At 42.7% G+C, this 21846-nt stretch overlaps 1 protein-coding gene across 4 annotated transcripts in view; it reads left to right on the forward strand.

Moving 5' to 3' along the window:
• Positions 1-21846, forward strand: part of SPECC1L (sperm antigen with calponin homology and coiled-coil domains 1 like) — a 58329-nt gene that overhangs the window by 2742 nt on the left and 33741 nt on the right. For all 4 annotated transcript variants that reach the window (XM_042865621.1, XM_042865622.1, XM_042865620.1 and 1 more), the window contains exons 2-7: positions 6343-6532; positions 11115-11274; positions 12216-13843; positions 15597-15804; positions 21102-21175; positions 21646-21821. In XM_042865621.1, coding sequence (XP_042721555.1) covers positions 6380-6532; positions 11115-11274; positions 12216-13843; positions 15597-15804; positions 21102-21175; positions 21646-21821 — 2399 coding nt within the window. In that variant the 5' untranslated portion in view covers positions 6343-6379. The remainder of the gene's footprint in view (positions 1-6342; positions 6533-11114; positions 11275-12215; positions 13844-15596; positions 15805-21101; positions 21176-21645; positions 21822-21846) is intronic.

The raw sequence follows: 21846 nt of genomic DNA on the forward strand, positions 1-21846 counted from the left end.
CTAGAGGAGCTTGGCTCTCTCCAGTTAGCCATGAGAGGCTCCATAGTATCCCCAGCAATTCTGTGTGACTCAAATGCATATCTGCAGGCTCACATTCAGGCAGGTAAATGTCGCTGGTGCTAGCATGGTGTTTAGGAAGGATTTGCATGCAGTTCTGTCTCATCTCTGTCTGCTAAGCCTGAAGGTTTTAAAACCAAGTCATGAGTGTGCAGTTGTCAGGTTTCAGAGACAAGGAGAAGGTGGCTCAGAGCACAGGGCTCATAGCCAGACAGAGCTGACCTTCAGCCCTGCTAGCAGCCTCTGTGCTCTGTCTTCAGATTGCTCATGGGTTTCCTCATCCAGTTGATGTGGCCCCACAGAGCGGTGGTGGGGCAGCAGCATGGGGCTGCTCCCAGCAGGGTGGCAGCTGTGCCATGTGGTCTCGCTCTGAGCTCGGGCTGGTGTGGAGCAGTGCCCCACGGGGAGAGCCTTCCTCTCATTCCCAGTTCCGTGGCCTGCTGCTCTGCGTAATGCCTGGTAATTATAAGGTGAGTCAGATCAGCCCTGATCTGATGAAAAAAACTAACTCATCAGAAAACGAGCTGCGATCTCTAGAACTGAAACGAGGGAGAGGACAGAGGAAGGGGTGGGACTGTCTCTTTTGGTGGCAGGGTACAATTAGATGATTTTCACAACCGGCTTAAGCAATCCCCAGAAGGCATTTCCCTCCCCCAGCCCCAGCAGGACTGGTTTACAGATGGGCTATTCACACCCATGCCGTTTGCTCGGCCCAGCTGTGACCAGAACCCGGACATCCCCTGCTGGAAATCCAGGTGTGAGCCCTGGGGCTGGGATGGCTTCAGGTGCTGGGGCCCTTCAGGAATGCTGCCGGGCCAGGTCAGCGATGGAATGGGCATGGTGAGCACCCTGCTGTCTCTCAGCAGCAGCAGTGCAGTCAGCATTAGTCCTCAAGTTGAGGATGCATGAATCAGCATCTGATAAGAACAGATTGATAGTTGGGACCGAGCTGCAAACAGGAAGCAGGCATTGGGGATTTTGCACAAATCGATGATCTGGTAGAGTATTTTGGATGAATGTTTGATTTGGGTGAATTTATTCACTTTCAGGTTTGGCCTGTACATACTTGTGCTGGAAAGCACTGCTCTGGCTCCTCAGGCAGCACAATGCTTGTCTATTAGTGTTCTCTGTCCCCCTTCTTCTAATGGGAGCCAGCATACCGACCTCATTCCTCTCCCTGTTGGTCTCATGCTGCTACAGGCTTAGTGGAGCTGCTGGTAGCAGAGTTCAGCTGGCAGAGGTGAGTGGAGACAGGGGAAAGGCCACTGTTGCACTCTGTCCTGGGTGTAAGAGTGCCATGAGGTATTACTGCTGAGCTGAAAGGGAAGGAAGCTGTCGTGCCAAGTTCCCTGCTCTTCAGATAGCATGTTGCTCTTTGTGTAAGTGCTTCCTTGGCTGCAGAAGGAGAATCTCCACAGGGCAACTGAAGTGTGGGTTAAATAATAGAATATGTGCTTAAGGTTATGTGATTGTAAATACACCTTTGTAGCTGGAGGGTGATTGGCTTGTGCAATAACAGTTATTTCAGAGCTCCCTGAAATAGCTGGTAGGTGACGATGGGATCACAGGGTTACCTACCACCTATCACTTGCTGATTGCAGTTTAAGGCAGCCAGTCCTCTGGCCAGGGAATGTGTGGTGTAATAATGTTGCTTTTATTTTTAACCCAGAAAGCCTGCAGTGCTGAAACAGTGCTTCTGTTCTAATGCAGTGCTAACCTGAGAGCTTTGTAGAGAAGATGGATACTTCTGCCAAGTCTGCTTAAACCTTTTAAGTCTGACAGAGAGTTGTAATGACAATCCAGGAAATAGGTCTGTACTGTATCTGTATGTGTGTAGTTTAAAGTTTGGATGCAAGTGTGAATTTTACTACGAGGTGCAGAATGGAGGAGAGAAGGCTGAGGGGTGACCACATCACTCTCTATAATACCCTGAAAGGAGGTGGTGGTGAGGTGGGGATCAGCCTCTGCTCCTGGGGAACAGCAATAGAATGAGAAGTGACGGTGTCATGGGTGCACAGGGTGGGTTCAGGTTGGATTTTGGCAACAGTTTCTTCTCTGAGAGAGCAGTGATGCACTGGCACAGCTGCCCAGGGGCTGCTGGGGTCACTGTCCCTGGGGCTGTTGTTCTGCTGGGCAGAGCTGCCAGAAGAGCTTCCCCAGGTGCTGCTCACAGTCTGCGCTGGGAGGGGCAGCAGAGCCCGTCTGATGGATGCTTGTTTTCTTCTGTCCTCAGCAGTGGTTTGAAATAACGTCTGTTTAAGGTAGGAGCTTGGAAACAAGGCGTTATTTAATTTTGTTATGAAAAGGCTTTTTTAGAGCACGGCCTGTTAGTTAGGAGCTCTGAGCTGCTCTTGTCACTTGTCTGGAATGCGAAGCATTGCAACGGGTGCTCGTTGCTCACAGCACTTACAGCTCTGCAGTTTTCTCCAAACAAGGAGCAGAGGAATGGAGGTGCACAACGGCCTCTTCTCACCCACAGCTCTCTTCTTTCTTCCTTTGGGTTTCAAAAGAAAAATAGCAATATCAGTACTGCCTTAACAGCACTGCTCATTTGTCTCACTGGAACTTGGCTTTGGCTGTCGGCCTTTCAGTGCAGCGGTGGTGGTTTGCAGGCAGCCCCGCTCTGCCCACTCTGTGCCATTTGGGCTCCCATGGGCTGTTCATCACCTTCCCCAGGAGATGTCCTGCAGAAGCTGTGAAGTGCCTTTGATCTCATGTTTGCCCCTCGCTGGGGCTCCTTTGAGTCCAAATGCAGCCCTTAGGTTGGGGCTGGGGAACAGCACGTACCAGCTGATGTGTGGGTGGGCAGGAGAGATGGATTTGCTGAGCTCCGTGTTTGCTTTATGGTTTTGTGTTACTTTCTCAGAAATTCCTGGTATTGCTTTTACTTTTTTGACTTCTCCCAAATGCTGCGAATCAAAGCACTGAAGTCACGCTGAGCAGTGTTGATCTGTTCAGAACATGCCTCCATCTGACTGCTGTGCTGTGCAGCTTTGTGGGCTGGGGGTGTGAGCAGTGCATACTATGTGTCTCTGCCCTGGTAGCTTATTTCATGTTCCAGACGTGGAGTTGGTGGTAGTTATGCTCTCTTGCCTGCAGAGACTTGAAGACATTCTGATGCGTCTTTTACAGGAGGCTGGAGGGGTTGTATTGCATAATCTTTCCTTTGCTTTTCCGCCTTTTGAGACTGTCTTTGTGGCCTAAAAATGTCGTTCCCTGCTTGTTTGGGCAGAAGTCATCAGCCTGCATACATCAAATCCAAGGAATTTGTACACAGAGAGTGAGCGTACCGAGTGCAGGGCTCGGTTTGAAGATAGCCATTTCCTTCTGCATTCTGGACATCTGCTTTGTTCATCAGCGCTTCCAAAAAGGCTGTGTCCTCAGATGTGAGGGATCACATCTCTTTACTTTTAAGTAACTCTTGAGAGGCATTCTGATACTATTTACCACATTTTATTGGAAAACGTTAATAGGTGAAACAACGTACTCCTCAATGAGGTATCTTCAGCAAGCAGCAGACAGCTGGTGCCTTGTTTGCTGCTGGATGCCCTCTTGCCTTACAGGCTCAGGAAACTGCTTTCTGTTCCTTTTACCTCTGTGACAGCAAGATTTGCATAAAGAGGCATATGAAGAAAGGTAAGAAATCACCCCAGCACTCAGGTCTCTAAAAGCTGTAGGTACATACGGGGGCAGCCCTGTGAGCGCTGCCTACCACCAGGCTGGGTGCATCAGCCCAGGAGCCTCAGGAGCAGTGCCGTGCTATTGGGCAGGGAGCTTTCAAATTATTATTTATGGTGCCGTGTTTGCAGCTGCATGAAGCACGGGGTTGGAGCCACACACTGCCAGAGCTGCATCCCGGCTGGATCTGCCTTTGTGTCCTGTGCCATGTGTGCTGCTGAGAGAGAGAGCTCTGGAAGGGGATACAGGTTGGAGGCAGCACTTGCATTGCATGTCAGGAATGTGGTCTTTCAATCTGATAGCTGGGGCTTATTTGGGCATTTTTCCATCCTGATTAATGCTACAATCGATACTGTAATGCTGGCATTAATCAAATGGCTGCAGTAACGCTTCGTGCCCTGCTGGTGGGTCGGTGTTCTGTTGGTGTGTGCTGGGGGCACTCCCAGGAGCAGCTCAGGGGGTTGCAGGCTGTGTTCTGAGCTGTTTGTGCTGAGCTCCTCTCTGCTCTTTACTTTGGGTTTTCTGAGGTAGGAGGGAGTGTGTCAGGGGAGGGAAGGCTCTGGTAACTTGTTTCTCCCTGGGGTAAGTTATGAACTGCAGTCCTGTATGGAATGTTTGCTCTTTAAAACCATGATGAAATGTTATTTTAGCTCTTACCTGAATTACATCGTGTTGCACGTTAAGCTCATGCAGATTACTTTATTTTCACTTATTGAAATCACTGCTGTTGAAGTGAACGTTGCAAGAATAGAAGTTTTATTGTTTCTCCAGTGTGCTATGGGCCACTTTTTATGTAATCAGTAGGACATTACAATCATTTGTAATGGAGCCAGCTTTGCACCATTTTCTCTTCACACTCGCTGTCCTCTTTGTTCTTTTCAGTTCTTCTTTTCAGTGGAATAAGATCAAAAGCACGTGGAAGCGTTTGACTCACAAACATGGAAAAGGCAAGAAGCATGAGCATGGCAGCGTGGTCCTGCCTCTAAACATCACCTTGTGGGGAGGTGTTGGTGTACAGCAAGCGCTTCGCCTTCACGGGGCTTCTCTGGCAGGGGCTTTTCTGGTTTGGGCTTTGTTGTGTTTTTCTTAGGAGTGTCCCATTTCAGATGATCCCTTAGCGATGTGTTGCTCTGCGCGGGCGTTCTGGTTCCTGGTAGCAGCATGGCAGCACTGCTGCATTGCTGACATTCTGATGGGGGAAACTGCAGCAGTGGACAAAGTTTTCTGTGTCTGTTCGTGCCAGAGTTCAAGAGTCTGGAAGCTATAAACAAATATTTTCAGTGTCTTAAAATGAGACTTTGTATTAATGGCGCTGAGGGATCTGAAGATGTAAAGCTTTGGGAGTTTTACTGACTTTGAGGGAGGTCAGAGTTGGAATCTGCTTGTGTGCAGAAGTGGTGTTGGGCTGGAGGAGTGCGTGCTTGATGTTCAGTGTCACTTTGGTAGTGTAACACATTGCTTCTGATTCCCGTGCTTGTATGTGGCACTTCTCATGCACTCGGTTGCCCATCTGCTTTTTGTGCCTCTGAAGCTTTTTGCTTTGGAAGAGATGGGGAGAACTCAATGGGCTTTGTGTTTCTAACTAGCTGTGGGATATTGAGCTCAGGTAAGGCAGAGCACTCGCTCCATCCAGCCTGGGAGGTTGAAAGGGGAGCGAGGGTGTTCTCTCCTCCTGCTCCATTCTCTGTCTGCTGGCTCAGGCAGGATAAGGAAGGCAGCTGCCAGCTGTCCTGCTTCAGCAAGAGAGAGGATGAGCACGACGTGTCTGGTCCTTCTTGTGTCCCTGCACCAAGTTGTCAGCTCTTCTGCCTTTCCTGTGGCGTTCTTCTGGAATTGGCAGTGCGGCTGTCTGCTGCAGCTGCTCCATGTTTGTGCAAAGTCAGCTTGGTTTTTCGTGGCTGGGCCACAGGTCTGACAGCTGTCTGCTGTTGGAGGGAGCTGGAAGGCGAGGAGGTGCTCAGGCATCCCATGGCAGGGCTGCTGGGTTACTTCTTGGAGGCAGTCATCATAACCATGTGACAGTATGAAACCTTACATTCAAGACACTTGAAATCCCACATCTTTATTAACATGACTTTTAATAATAACTGGTTTCAAGGGATGAGGATTTTTCATCTTCTCTGACTTGTTATATAAGCCCATTTTCTCTGCAACTGCTGATACTCTTCAGTACTTCAGTTACCAAGCTAATCTTTTCTCAGATCCGCTGTTGTTGGGAGTCAGCCTGTTGCCTTCATGCTCCCACGGTATTTTCTTTCCCACAGTCAGAACTAAAGAACGCTGCAGCCCTAATAAGCCTTTCTTTTGCTAGCTAACAAGCAAACTCAGTAACATGGGTCACTTCTAGAGTATCTTTGGTTCAGAGCCATTTGTGGAAAGGCAACTGGAAAAAATAAATCTTGGAGTGGAGCTGTAAGAACTCGTGGTAAAAAAATAAAATCCTTTTTATAAAAGCATAAAACCTGTAGGTCAGTTCCATATATATGCTGTTTGGCTCTGGTTTGTGGTTCTTAGTGCTGTTCTGGACTTCCGCTCTTAAATAGAGTGTTACAAAAATACGCTGCGTTTCGTTTGTATTTCGTGCTGAAGACTTCTTTCTGTTTGCAGATTTGTTTGTAAATGCATCATAAACAGACAGCCCAGAATGAAGAAAGCAAGCAGGAGTGTTGGCTCAGTGCCCAAAGTGCCTGGAGTAAATAAGACTCAAACAACTGAAAAAACCAAACCGGAGAGCGGCTCCTCACTGTCTGCAGTAACAAAACTCTCCAAACCCGGGACATCAGCATCCCTTTTGAAGGTAACAGCTACTACAACTTTCTGACTACTTCAATTTTTAACAAGAAGGCTTTAGAAGTGAAGTATTTTACAACACGTTTTCAGTGCAACTAGATGTTTGTTACATGGGGAACTGAAGGGAGTTGAGGTGGTTATACAGCACTGGGCAGAGTGAAGTGTCTTGTGTGGTGTTCATGCTGCATTTTCACACTGCAGTTTGTGGTGGGATGGAAGGCAGTATACTTTGCAGAACTTGGTTGTTCTGTAAAGGAGTGAGGTGAAAGTTGCACTGGAATGAGTGTAATTAGTAGTGTCGTGTTATGCTTGAATGGTGTGTCAGTGACTGATGGGATTTGAAGAGAGCTATGCACCATTCTGAAACAAGAACTAATGAGGTAGCTGACATGAGAAACTTTTTGACATTGGTGATCCGTGTCAGGTCAGCGCAGCTGCATTCTACTGGCTGTTCTGACCTTTCCTTTGTGTGAACTATTGCTTGAGCTGAACATGCACAAGTTGATTCTTGCTCCTAAAACAAGTTCAAAGGTAGAGGTTCTCTCATACGTTACTGGATTTAGGATCATAGGCTTTTCAACAACCAAGAAATAGGACTTAGCAAGTTGTGCTGGTGCAGAATTTGTGGCCTGAGATCATGTCGGGGCTGGAGTGATGTTCTGAGTCTGCCTGCTCTGCCTCCCTGTGCTGGTGGAGACGTGGCTGGGCTCCTCTCTTGCTGCCTGTCTGCAGCCCAGTGTGCGGAGCTGTAGCATTTCTGCAGCTGCCCTGGAGCAGAGGAGCATGCTGAGAATGAGGGCTGGTGTGTGCAGCTGGGACCTGTGTCTGTGCTGCCTAGGCAGCCAGATAGGCTGTATACGTAGCTGGCAAGATGTAGAATTAAGAAATTGTAGTAGTTGAAGCTATTCTGTAATAACTTTGCAGATTTGCCAAAGTCTGTCTTTCACTCTTTCTTCTCTGTTATGGAATAACAGTTACTACTTTTGCACTGAACTGCCAAGCTGGCTTTCACGTAGATTTTTCTCCCCCTGTGCCCCTTCTACTCCCACCGCTCCATTTTCTTAACTTGAAATAATCTTTTAATGATTGTTGACACTTCTCATTTTGCATTTTTAGAAACCTCTCAAAGAACAGAGAAACAAAACCCCTTTGTAGTTTACTGATCAAGTTTGTGAGGCGATACCTCTCAGTGAGGTAAAGGAGGAGGATGATCTAACACTGAAGAAATCTGACCCAGTCTGCTTTCACAATTTTGCTTCTTACTTTAGTAACACTTCTGGCTATGTTTGGGTGTTGGATTAGAATTTGACAATCGTCTGTTTGAGGTACAATGAAAAATTTCCCTATAATTACTGTGATTTATCTCAGCTTTATGTTACAGCCAGGCTTATTCGTGCAGTTGGGTGTCTCCTCCTTGTCAAGCTGCTGCTTTGCCAGCTGTGTGACTTAATGACTTTTGCTTATTTAGTTTTCTCTGAGTGTTCCATACTCAAACAAAAAGTTAGTAGCTTTTATTTTTGGACTTAAGGTCGCTGTCAAATCACCTGTATAATTTCTGACTTGAAAGAAATGCCAGCAATTTCTTTTGTGTGGTTCTATATTTGATCTTATCAATTAAGCTTTTGGCATATTGCTTTCCTTAAAGTAGTTTCTAGAATCTGCTCTTAGACGTAAATTTATGTGCATTTGGTAAGTTTCATCTAATATTCCGTGAAAACAAAACATGGCTGGCATGAGATTTGATTGCAACAGCCTACTGACTTATGCAGTCCTCAAAATAAGTGTGCATTTAGGTACAAAAACCTTTGTGTTGGTTGTTGAACGAAAGGCAGGTATTAAGGAATAGAAATGCACAGGCACATTGCTTAATCAGTAGTGCGGGTGAAATGTACTAATTCTAGTACATTTTTTTCTATCTCCTTCATGACACAGCTGTAGGGTGGTGCTGTGCTTTGGGTGAGAGGTGGGGGGTCTTTAACCATGCATTGTTCTGTGGTTTTGTCTTGTTCAAAGTGTTTAGACAGGGAGTGCAGGAAGAAAATGGGAGACCCCCCCTTCAGTGCAGCTGGATGCTGTTTCTGTCTGCTGCAGGATGCCTGTGTGACACTGACCAACTCTTTCAGAAACTCTTTCAGGTGACCTTTCTCATAAGATTTTGGTTCCCACTGCACTCAGGGCTTTTGTAAACATCCACCACTTTCCCACCTGCACACACACGTTATTACAACAGACAGCTAACAGCCACCCACCTCTACTTTCTAATCTGTCAAAAAATATTTTGTGCAAACAGCATTGTGTTCCTTTTTTAAAGATAAGCATTTTTTGACTTCTTTAGCCAATGAGCTTTCAGTCCTGTTAACAATCACAGCTGTAATTAGGCAGCAGCTGCACTTGATGCAAATGAATTGCAGAAATCCAGTGTCCCTGAAAAGTCAGAGTGGGCCCTAACATTTGAAAATCAAAACTTAGAAAGTATCTTCAGGATTCCTGTGTCTGGGCTTCAGCAATCTGTTTGCAAAATGCAGTAACTTAATTACAGATTGTTGTGAAGTTTAGTATTTGAAGTACTTCAATGCAGCAACAGTGAGCATCAAAGAAAATCCCACGTAGGAATAATTATGTAGATAGATAAAAAAAGGATTTGAATGAGGTGCAGTAAGTAGGATATGCATGTTGGGAAACTAATGTGAAATGAGTTATAGAGGCAATCGTTCAGGTTTCATTGCACTGAAGGAAATAAAGTTGTGGGGGAAAATGGAATGTCAATTGTATTGCATTGGCACTTCAATTATTTGGTTTTCTAATCTTTTAGTTTTTGAAGAAGGGCTTTTTTTGCTAAGCAGGGATGCAACATTTCCAGTAAATGGGAGAAACTTTTTCCTTGAGAAAACTGTTAATTTCAGTTCCAATAAAAATACATACTGTAAAAATAGTTTGATTTTTCAAGTCAAGAGTGGTTGCTATTAGGGAGCATTTAGAAGAGAGCTGCTGGTTTGTAATTTTTCCAAAGCTTTGCTAAATAGTTTTTCCTGCCAATAGTGTAGTGTTACAGTTTCTCTAAACTGTTTACTAATTGGCTGCAGAGGAGGCAGTGCCTTCCAGCCTACCCTGGAAGTAGTGCATGGGTAAGTGAGAGGGAGAAGGGCTGGCTGAAATTCCTTTGTTCAGCAAAGGGCTGGAGATGACTAACGTCAGAAAGCCTGCATTTAGCGTAGTTCTCTTTCTTCAAGCTGAGTCACGTCTTGACCTATTTGGCTTGATAACATGTGCTACAAGTGTTTGAAAGCTTAATCTAATTTCTCCGCTCTCTTAGCGAGGTACAAATGCCAAGAGCTAATTGTCTGACGTCAGACTGGGTAGAATCACTGTTATCGATGTTGCTAGCTGTTGTCAAATTCTCAGCTGCAAAAAGAAACTTTGTAATAGAGCGAGATGGAACACTGGTTTTAACTAGGCATGTGTAAATTCATTCTCAATGTATGCAATGGTTGTGTCTGGCTAACACTGTACCATGGATATGTATGTGATAGAAAGCTTACAAATCTGCAGAATTTTAAGTCCTGATGCAGAGCTCCTGGCTGGGACCTTTTAGCAGGAATGCTAGTTGAGACTTCAAATGTGTTATCTAATTAAATAATACAGTTACTCAGGGAACGCTGTTGACCTTTTAAATTTAATTTTTGGGCCTTATAATAGGAAGAATGTTTATCCTATTATGATTGTTTCTCCATTTGACAAATTGCATTTTGAAGAGTGGTGCTGTCTGCCAATTCGTACTTGGGTACTTGGTATTCTTAGATGTTGCTTTACTCTGGAAGATGGATTCTCTATTTGGGAATCTGGCTCTTGAGGTCCTTGTGCTTACTCTTGTCACATTCCAGGCAGCTGCTGTGTCTAACAGTCGCTTCAGGAATGATGTTAAGAGGTCAGACAAAAAGTACATGAAACAAATGTCCTGTCTCTGAGAGTGCCTAGGAAGGGGCATGAAAACAAGACAGGGATATATGGTGAGGGTGGTTTTTCCCCCTTCTTGCTACTGTCTCTAGTGGTTTGTGGCTTAGCATTTTGAGCTAGAAATGGTATTTTATTTGTCTTGGATTGATTTTTATTGCTGTTAGCTTTCATTTTTGTTGAGAATTTGTCCAACAGAAAATGCTTGATCGTGTTCTCTTGAAGAACATTAGGCAGACTTCCTAGTATTTCTTGGTTTATTTTTATACCTAGGGAAACTTTCTGTTAGAATTGAGAAAAATTACACTTCATTGTAATTTCTTTTTTTTACACTTCCCTGTGATTTCTTCTTTTTGTTTTTCTTTCTCCACTTCAGGTATTGAAATGTTGATTATTTCCTCTCTCTTGGGAGAGAAGGGACTTGGTTTCTATGGTCAGCTGTGTGTAAGTAGTTGAAGTTCAGTTTCAGCTCACCTGCTCTGCATGCTGCAGTGCAGTTACTCTTCAACATACCTGCGCAGACATAAGACTGGTCAAATGTGTACTTGTTAAACTGATGGAATCCTTTACAGAAGAAATATTGGCTATGCAAACTTGTCAGCCAGCTGTCTGTAAGCTGCATCTTACCTTTCTTTCAGACTAAGAGCAACGATGACCTCTTAGCAGGGATGGCCAGTGGCGGTGGAGTGACAATGACCAACGGTGTCAAGGCGAAGAAGAGCACGTGTGCACCAGCAGTGTCTTCAGCTACAGGGACAACCATGAACGCTCTGGAAAATAAACCTAAAACTGTTGCAGGTAGATGGATATACTGGTTCTTGAAGGTAGAATTTTATTGTCCTGCCATGCAGTGTGGATGCAGAGTGCTTTAGGAAGTGGTTGGTAAGACCATGGTCAAATAAATCTTCTGTGCTTTGGCCTTGATCTTCTTGACATATTTTGTAATATTGTAATTGTCTTTTTGGAGGCTGCTCCTTTTAATAGTACTGCTTATGTAAGTACTATATAATAATACTACATCATGTAGTTAATCTGGAGGGTTATGGTTTAATTTGTCTTTAGAAGATTCAAGCTGTAAACATAAGATGTGATTGCGTGTTACAGTCAATGCGTTTTGTTTTTTTTTTTTTAGTAAAGAAGTAAGAGAGCTTTCATGAACTGTTTAGAGAAGTGGAATTATTTCATGTGCTCTCAATACAGATGGAAATACCTTCCTCACTGTGTTTTGGATTCAGTAATGCTTGCAAAGCTGTAAATCATCTGGGAATAAAATAGCAATAATTCATCTATGCCTTATGAAATGTGATGAAGATAGAGTAGAAAGTACCCTAATATTTTATTAATTGTAATACACAATTCATCACTTAAATGCTTGCATTCAAATCTACTGAAAAGAGTGAAATTTGAACTTGCAGGAAAGCACTGCTATCATATTTGTACAGTTTGTCAGAAGCTTTTAAAGACAGAAAAAAAGAAATGTGCAAATGTTACAGTTAAACTAAGCTTTGAGGTTCAAAATACTGGAGCAGTATAGCAGTTGAAAAGCACACATCAAATAAAGTACAACTGCTTTACCTCATAAGTAAGTTTATTTAAACATTAACTGTAGATTTATTTTCTAGGATGTGTTTGCCAGCATAGTTCAGAAAATCAACCATTGTATGGCTAAAAAATACACAGTCTTACGTTCCAAATGCTGTATTCTAAATGAGTATTCCTAACTTTCAAAAACCATACAGGTTCCACAGCTAAGCGTAGCACTTCATCTGGAACTAAAGAATCGAGCTCTTCTAGGGAGAGAATACGCGATCGGTCCCGCTTAAGCCAGAGTAAGAAACTGCCTCTGGCTGGACAGGGCAGCAATGATGCGGTCCTGGCAAAACGTTCCCGCAGTCGCACCAATCCGGAATCGGATATTCGGATGAGCAAGTCCAAATCAGACAATCAGATCAGTGACAAAGCTGCATTGGAAGCGAAGGTGAATGATCTTCTGACGCTAGCAAAAACTAAAGATGTGGAAATCTTGCATCTGAGAAATGAACTAAGGGACATGCGTGCTCAGCTGGGACTTAATGAAGACCAAGTTGAAGGTGATGAAAAATCTGAAGAAAAAGAGGCCATTGTTGTCCATCAGCCAACTGATGTAGAGTCTACGTTGCTACAGTTACAGGAACAAAACACTGCCATCCGAGAAGAGCTCAACCAGCTGAAGAATGAGAACCGAATGTTAAAAGACAGACTAAATGCGTTAGGCTTCTCATTGGAACAAAGGCTGGACAACTCTGAGAAACTCTTTGGCTACCAGTCTTTGAGTCCAGAGATTACAGCTGGCAACCACAGTGATGGTGGTGGTACTCTGACATCTTCTGTGGAAGGTTCTGCTCCTGGGTCAATGGAAGACTTGCTAAGTCAGGATGAACACACTCTGATGGACAACCAGCATAGTAACTCCATGGATAATTTAGATAGCGAGTGCAGTGAGGTGTATCAGCCACTGACATCGAGTGATGATGCTTTAGATGCTCCGTCATCTTCAGAGTCTGAAGGCGTACCAAGTATAGAAAGATCTAGAAAAGGAAGCAGTGGCAACGCGAGCGAAGTGTCCGTAGCTTGTCTGACAGAGCGGATACATCAGATGGAAGAGAACCAGCACAGCACAGCAGAAGAGCTCCAAGCCACGCTTCAAGAGCTCGCAGATCTGCAGCAAATAACGCAAGAGCTAAACAGCGAGAACGAGAGACTGGGAGAGGAAAAAGTCATCCTGATGGAATCTCTGTGCCAGCAAAGCGATAAGTTGGAACATTTTAGCCGTCAGATAGAGTATTTTCGGTCTCTTTTGGATGAACACCATATTTCCTATGTAATTGATGAAGATATGAAAAGTGGTCGCTACATGGAGTTGGAGCAGCGCTACATGGACCTTGCAGAGAACGCCCGGTTTGAGCGGGAGCAGCTGTTAGGTGTTCAGCAGCACTTGAGCAACACTTTGAAGATGGCAGAACAAGACAATAAGGAGGCCCAGGAAATGATAGGGGCATTGAAGGAGCGCAATCACCACATGGAACGGATCATTGAGTCGGAACAGAAAAGCAAAACAGCAATAGCATCAACTTTAGAGGAGTACAAAGCCACGGTAGCCAGCGACCAGATAGAGATGAACAGGCTGAAGGCTCAGTTAGAGCACGAGAAGCAGAAGGTGGCTGAGTTGTATTCAATACACAACTCTGGAGACAAATCAGATATACAGGATTTGCTAGAGAGTGTCAGGCTGGATAAAGAAAAAGCGGAGACACTGGCCAGTGGTCTGCAAGAGGAGCTGGCGCACACTCGCAATGATGCCAATCGATTGCAAGATGCCATTGCTAAGGTAGTGTTTGCATTCGCTGTGTTTTTAACATCACTTCTATATCAAGACATTTATTGTTGGTCATTGCAGTTCTTTCAGAAATAAAGGATTAATTATGAGGCTAATTGGATTGTGGTAAAGTTAGGATTAATGGCTTTCTTCAGTTCTGTTATGAAAGTGCTGCAGGCTTTTTTAAAGAAGTATGTCATAGAATCACAGAATTATAGGTAAGGCATTTGAGTTGGAAGGGACCCGTAAGGTCATCTAGTCCAAATTCCCTGCAGTGAACAGGGACTTCTGCAGCTTAGTCAGGTGCTCAGAGCCCAATCCAGCCTGACCTTGAATATCTTCAAGAATGGAGCTTCTGTTTCCTCTGGGTATCCTGTGCCAGTGTCTCACCACCCATATTGTAAAAAACTTCTTCCTTATATCCAGTCTAAATCTCCCCTCGTTTAGTCTGAAGCCATCTCCCCTTGTCCTATCACAGCAGTCCCTGCTGAAGAGGTTGTCCCCTTCCTTCTTACTGCCTCTGACAGATACTGAAAACATCTGCAAACCTGCTGTCAGGTCCCCCAGGAGCCTTTCCTTCTCGAGGCTGAGCAGCCCCTGCTCTCTCAGCCTGTCCTCGTAGGGGAGGTTATTCCATGTAATTTAATTTGCTATCTAAATGTTTTAGTTTTGAGTGAAAAAAAGAACATTTAAGCTTTTAAAAAAAATCATTAAATATGGCAAATACATGAAGGTTTTTTCTAATGATCCATTCAGGATCATCTTGTGTGTTGTTTTGGATCCAAACGTTGTAGTTCTAGAACACCTACTGTGACTTAAATGAAACTGATTTATCTAGTAAAAATGTCCTAGCCATTATCCATTTGAAGATAAGTCTTCCTGATAAGAAAGTTTGTCAGATGTGTTGTCTGAGCTATATGCCAACTGCAGATCAATAGCCAGTTAGAATTAATCTTAATTAGAGATTTAAAAAAAATTAAAATAAAATTTTAATAATTAAGGTTGGGTAGTGCTATTAAGATAAATAAATAAATACTGAAGCAGGTAATTTAAAGCAGGGCATTTTGTGGATTAAAATTGGTGCCTGTGCTGACCCGCCCTAAGCCATGACCTTGTTTTTTGCTGTTGGGCATGGGAGTGAATGTTAAAGAGCCTCTGATCTCAGCTTGTTATTTAAGCTGCAGCTTCATAAGGCAGAATAAAATGGTCTTGCTGTTCCTGAAAAGAGGTCTGCTGCCTTTTCCTTTCCCTGTCGGGTGTTTTTTTCAATTAAGCAGATCAGTAGCTTCTAAGACTTTTCTGGCAACTGCTTCAAATCACTGACACATCACATGCACAAATATGAATCTTGGTATAGGTTAAGGAACCAGCAAGCACTAATATTGATGCACAAAAGAGAACTGACTTCTCTTGGCAGGATAAAGAAAGGATGAAGAGTTTTCCCCCACTTCCATAGCAGCTAGATGTTAAGTTGCATCAGCTGCTCTTGAAACCTCAGTACTGTGGTTCTTACTGCTTTCCCTGAGTACAGGATTCTGCTGCTGGAGTAGCTGAGGGAAGCTCATTTGTTCAGCCTGGGAGAAAAGAGCTTGACTGGCACAGAAAAATAGTTGCACATACAGTTTTAAAGGCTTGTGTTTAACTTCTTGGCCAATGCCCTTTCCTATGGTTCCAAAAATACATTGTAGGTATGCTAGCTAGAAAACTAGAAGTGTATCTTTAAAGGAATTCAGTTTGTTTATGACACGTGGTGTTTCTTTTTCAGGTTGAAGATGAATACAGAGTATTCCAAGAAGAAGCCAAGAAACAAATAGAGGATCTTAATGTGACTCTAGAAAAACTTCGGGCAGAGCTCGATGAGAAAGAAACTGAGAGAAGTGACATGAAAGAAACTATCTTCGAGTTGGAGGATGAAGTAGAGCAGCATCGGGCTGTGAAGCTTCATGACAATCTCATCATATCTGATTTGGAGAGTAAGTGTTATGTGTTGCTAGTGGAAGGGTAATGATAATTTAAGAACTTATGAAGCAGAACGCTGAAACAGTGAAAATATTCTCATTTGTCTCTCATTTGTCTGAGTTCAAGTCACCCTTATAATGCTAAGAGGAAAAAAAAGCCAGATTTTGTTTTCCAGTCTCAGTGTCAGTTGGTGAACCAAAACCTGTGAATTGAGAATAAATCTGAAGTCTGATAATGCTGTTTTCAAGTTTTTTTTTTTTTAAGTAGGAAAACATGTAGTTACAGACTTAATAATAGTGTGCATTTTGGAAACTGGATGATTGATTTTTTTTTTTTAAATTTCATTTTTTAAATAAGCTCTCTTTTTCAAGTGCCTGAATCCCAGGATTTACCTGATAGCTTGAGAATGTGAATAACTGATGATCTCTTCCCTCTGTTGACTCACTGTACAAGAAATGGTTGGAGCCTGTAATGAAATTCATATTTACTGTACACTCACCTATCTGTCTGTGCCTACGTTCCCTCTCTGATCTCTGAGACCTGCTCAGACATTCCTACCACAGGCTGGAATTCTGCAATTAGTCTCCATCTGAACAAGAGCTTGGGCAGCTGTACCTTCTGAAAGCTGTTATTTGCACTGTGCTACTTAGGGAATTCAAATGTCTGCTATTCTAAATAAGATAATGAAAAATCAAAGTATTATTCCTTTTCACTGTCAGTAAAATGTTTGTAGCAGGTATTTTAAATCGGTCTGCTATCAAGGAAAGATGGTGATTTAAGTAATCAAAACTGTTCATTCAGTTGAAGAGCAGTATTTTCAGATGTGGGTGTCAGCTTAGTTTCCCCAAGCAGTGTTCCCTTATCTTGCAAGACAATTCCTGTTTCACTTTGCAAAATTGGCTTAGCTTTTTATTCTTTTTCCTCCTCTTTCTGTGCTCAACAAAACCAAGCATATTCAGGAATGGGAGGTCAGGTGTGTGGGCAGCAGCTCTGATGTTGTTCCTGAAGTCATTTTATACCAAACACTGCGAAAGATGAACGCTTCTCTACTTGCATTTTTTTTCTTTGTCTTAACTGAAATCCATTCATACAGTCAAATAACTGTTTAGGTGTTTATTTAGTAATACCTAATTACAAGGCAGCTCTAAGTTTTAGATGCTTTTGCCTTGGGAATAGGGTGTGTCGTTTCGACAGACATTATGTAAGAATGTTCCTGCTGTAACAGTTGAACTGGTAAACATGCTGGTGGAAAAAAAAAATCTATTGGTGCTGAGATTTCCAACAAAAATTGCTGTAGTCTGTTACTCATCTCTGCAGAAATAGTTCTGAAAAGTCAGCTGGGCTGTTTGCTGTGGTTACTTCTGGAGGAAACGAGCATCTGGAGAGTGGCATCTAGCGACCGTAAGGAGGGATTGCACAGGAGGAATTGTGGGAGTGCATACAGCGTGTAACACAAAATTTTAATAACTTGTATTGAACTCACAGAAACATACATCTTACTTACTAAGTTCCCTCATGTTGATCAGACTTGTGGTCAGGTCTGGTTTTCTACCAGACAAATACTGTGCTTTTAAACGTGGAGATGTGTTGCAGGTTTATGTGAGCACTAGTCAGGGGAATGGTGGTTTTTTAGCCTAAGTAACTAAATGCAATAAGAGCAATATAAGATTTTTTTTTTCTAAGCTTTTAAACTATGGCAATCTCTCGTTTATCCAGTGTCAAATATGGGAGAATTTAAGAGAATGTGAGAGCTTGTGTAATGACAAACTTGCTAGCTAATTGAGAGTGGTGGTGAGATGACAGAGAAATGGCAGGTGTTAAATGGCAGAAAATTATCTCTTAATGAAATTACAGAGGAGAAACTTTACAATTAGGAGGAAGATGCTTCATTTATGAGCTGATGAGTTTGCAGTCAGTGTTGATGAGCCACTGCACTAAAGAGTCACGTAGGATCATGCGATGCTCTGGCCTGACTGCTTGGGGACTTGCTTCATTGCTGCAGGCTTCCCTAATTCTAGGAAATAGTTCAAGGATCATACAGTGAAACATGTTTCACAGCTATTGGAATATTAAGTTACCACATTTTAGCTGTTATTATATGAATATGAGTGCCTGAAAAGAAACAGTGATCTCTTAGATAAGGACAGTGGAATTCCAGTGTCATGTCAATGACATGAAAAGCATGCAGTACGCCCCTTGCAGTCAGCCCAGGTGTGGCAGGGCCTGCAATCAGTGCTACCTGAACATGCCACTAGTGGGATAAGGAGTCTTAGCCGTAGTGATTCCGGACTGAATCTGGAAAAGAAATACTGAAATACCCCATAGCTTCCATGTTATCACTAGGCACAGCAAGCTGAAGCAGCCTGTGAGGGGCTGAGCAGAGGTGTTGCTGAGCAGGAGGGCTGCAGCACAGTCTTGCACTAGGTGGCGTTTGTGCTCTGCTTTTCTTGTGCCACTTCAGACAGACTTTGGTCATCAGGTCGCCAAGCTGGCACAGTCATCATCTTTGCTAAGGGAGGGAAAAAATAAATCTTCTGTTCTTCCCAGCAGTGAACAGATGAATTGTATGGAGGATTTTGTATTGTGATTTGCAGAAAACTAATGTTTGTAGGTTAGCTTGTTGGTTGTCAGATGTTCTGATGCCTGAAAATGTTTGTTGTACGTTCATTTACTGCAAGGTGTGAGTGTTCAACATTTCAATTCTCTTCATCCATCAGTATTTCTGTCAGTACATATTTTGGACGAGAGTAGGTGAACAAGGAGTGAATGAGTGCTTCTATTATAGGGCTGTCAGAATTACTTTTTAATATAATCTCCTTTTCAAAAGGACCTTGACAGCAGTTATCAAGCTCACTTTTCAAATGATGTTTCATCCTTTTCTACATAATGTTGGAAAAATAAATTGAGCGTTAGTTTTTAATTATTTGTGCATTTTAGAGAAGACTGGGGTGGCAGCAAGGATGCAGTGAGGAAAGGTACCACAGAGCAGCTGCACAGAAGCTGCTGCTCCCTGCCTGTTGTTACTGCTTGGCTTTGTGGCCTGCAGTTGGTGGCACAATGTGAAGAGTGGAGTTGAGCTGTAAGAGGGGAAATCCCTTATCTCAGTCTCGCTAAGTTTCAAGTTCCTTTCCGTTCTGTTTTTCTGAATCTCTTTGGCAGATTTGAGGTTTGTGCAGAGGTAACTGTTTCCAACAACTGCTGTGAAATGCTCTCTGTTGTTTATGGTAACTGCAGACCATTGTGTTTTACTTCAAAGCATAAATATACTAAAACTTAATGGTGCGTTTCATATCTCACAGAAGCCCAAAACAATGCCATTGTACAACCTTAGCTCTGGGTGCATTTATAGTTTCTGGTTTGTGGTTATTTTTAGATGAACTGCAGCTTGCTTTCAGTAGTAGAACAAATTTTATTTTAAAAAACATTCTTTGAACCTCTTGTTAAAAGGACCACCATCCACTCGATTTCATTTCAAGTGCTACTGAAAGCTCCTTCTACTTGCCATCGCAGCTGAAAGGTACCTAATTTGCAGTGTTGTGTTGGTGTTCTGCTGTTGTTTTTTAGCTGCTGGTGGTTTTTATCATATTTTTATAGGAAAAAACCAGTGTGGAGTGGGAGCAACTTGTGTAATTTTCACTTGAAGCTGCCATTTCAGTGTTGACTTTATCTCAACCAAGTTTTATATGCAGACAAGCTAAAAATAGGAGAACTTTTCTTGAGTATCACAGCAGCATGTTGTCTTCAAAGCTTGAAGATCAGTTGGATGCATCTTAAATTGTGCAGTCTTGTAAGAATGAGATTCATACAGAAGTATCTGTCTAATTTTACTGTTCCAACTCTTGCAAGCCTGAGAGGTTATCATGGTTTCAGACCAACTGAGGATTATGTCATCCTTGTACAGAAATCAGCTATGGCTTTTAAAGCCTTTGAATTGGGGCTGTTGAGACAACACTGAAGAATTTCTTCTGATGAAGAAACTAGAAACAATTCCATGGCTGTAAAATTGTAATGTTCCTGTGAGCTTAGCTGACGCTTTTGAATGTACATATCAGCATAAATGGGCTTAAATGTGTACTTAGTCATTGTTGCATTTGATTTAAACATTTTGAAATGCTAACTGTGTTCCACTTAGTCTGCCACAGCTTCATCTTTATTGTTAGGAAGGGCAATTTGGCAGAAGACAAGGAGTACTGAAGTGATAGGCTTGCTTGCGGAGAAGGTGGTAGTAGTAGAACATTGACTTGAAGCAAACCATGGATTCGGTGTTTTTCCTGAGCCCTAATAACCAGGTCAGAATCCTGGAGAGTGTTTCATCCTGGGAAATGAGACCTCCAAAACCTTATGGTATCAATTTATCTGCATGAATGTGTATATTATGCACCTTCAGTCTTTGTGAAAAGGTTGTTGCCATACATAGTGACAGTGTTTCTTTCCAGCAAAACTCGGAGCAATGAACCTCAACTAAGACACAGTTAATCAGTTGGCCTATCAGTTTCATCTTTTGGAAATACACGATGCTATAGAAATGAAACATCTTCCAGTCCAGGATCAGTGAAGGGACACGCTAATGAGAGGCTTGTGCTGCGTTCTTCTTCATTAGTTGCTTAGTTATAAGAATGGAGTAATCAATCACACTGTCCCTGTGTATTGAATAAAGAACCAAATGAATAGTAATTGCTGTAGCCAGCCTGTCAGACGCCGCGTTAGGAGCTGGTGCTGATCACCCTGCGTACCCTTTTGTACAGCTGCTGACAGAATCGAGGAACCATCTCCTTCGTAACACAATTGCATTGACTGTTTGTCCCTCCGCTGTAAACGTAGCTTGTTTCTACTCCAAATAGAGCTTGATAGACAAGAATGTACAATTCTTGTGAGCCCAAGTGGAAGTTTGTCCCCACTGAAGGCACAGTGGCATTCTGTCAGCTGCGCTGTGGCAAAGGAGGAAATTGATCAGGAGGCTTAGTGTAGCTGCAGCTTACAGTTGAACATACCCATGTTGGGATCTTTCCATGTTAATTTGCCCACCTACCAAATAAAAATAGTACATACTGTTTTTATTTGTTCTTTGTTACTGCTTTGTCATCTTAGTGTTGTGACAGGAATTGTTCATTTTTGCTGTTCCTCCACCAGTCACAGAGCAGAGTTTTTCTGTCAAATTACTTCTAATAATACTATTTTTCTCCGGATGGCTTTGATTATACAAAAGTGTTCTCTAAGTTTTAAAAAACATTTATAGGTTGTTTCAGTTACTGTTTCTTAAGTAAATAGAGCCCTGACTACGATGTTACAGGGAATTTCATTTTCTTTCCAGATACTGTTAAAAAACTTCAGGACCAAAAGCATGACATGGAAAGAGAGATCAAGAATCTTCACAGGAGACTCCGGGTAAGCTGAAAAACGAAAAGCACGATAAATCATGGAAAAAGTAATATGATTAAATGTAATGCCATTAAAGGAACTGGTGAGAGCAGGGCATCACAGGGAAATACATTTACTAATTTACAGAGACTGAAGATTAATTCTGAAAACCTCTTAGCGTTCCAGAAATGTGGTGTTGGACTTGGGTGAATATATTCCTGTGTCTGCTGATGTATGTTCAATACGTACATTTGCAATACTATGAACATTCTCTCAATTTCTAGGGAAGAAATTTTTGACCTTCGAGGTTGTTTCTAGCAAAACTTGTGGAATGTAAGTTAGGTTATGCACAGCACCAGTGGCGAGTGCCTTAATCACTCCTGAAAATTGTTTGTTGTAGTAACATGGGGAAAATATGAATAATATGCATAACTTTTTTTTTTTTTACATCAAAATTCTTGCTGCTGCTTTCAGTTTAACGTTTTATTTGCTTATAGGAGGAGTCAGCAGAATGGCGTCAGTTCCAAGCTGATCTCCAGACTGCGGTGGTTATAGCAAATGATATAAAGTCTGAGGCCCAGGAAGAGATAGGAGACCTAAAGCGAAGATTACACGAAGCTCAGGAGAAAAATGAGAAGCTCACTAAAGAGTTGGAGGAAATCAAGTCACGCAAGTATGCAAGAGATAATGGGAATTTT

This window comes from Lagopus leucura, unplaced genomic scaffold, assembly GCF_019238085.1.
Source record: "Lagopus leucura isolate 7727_CA_CO unplaced genomic scaffold, USGS_WTPT01 Super-Scaffold_806, whole genome shotgun sequence".
In the NCBI taxonomy this organism is placed as follows: domain Eukaryota; kingdom Metazoa; phylum Chordata; class Aves; order Galliformes; family Phasianidae; genus Lagopus; species Lagopus leucura.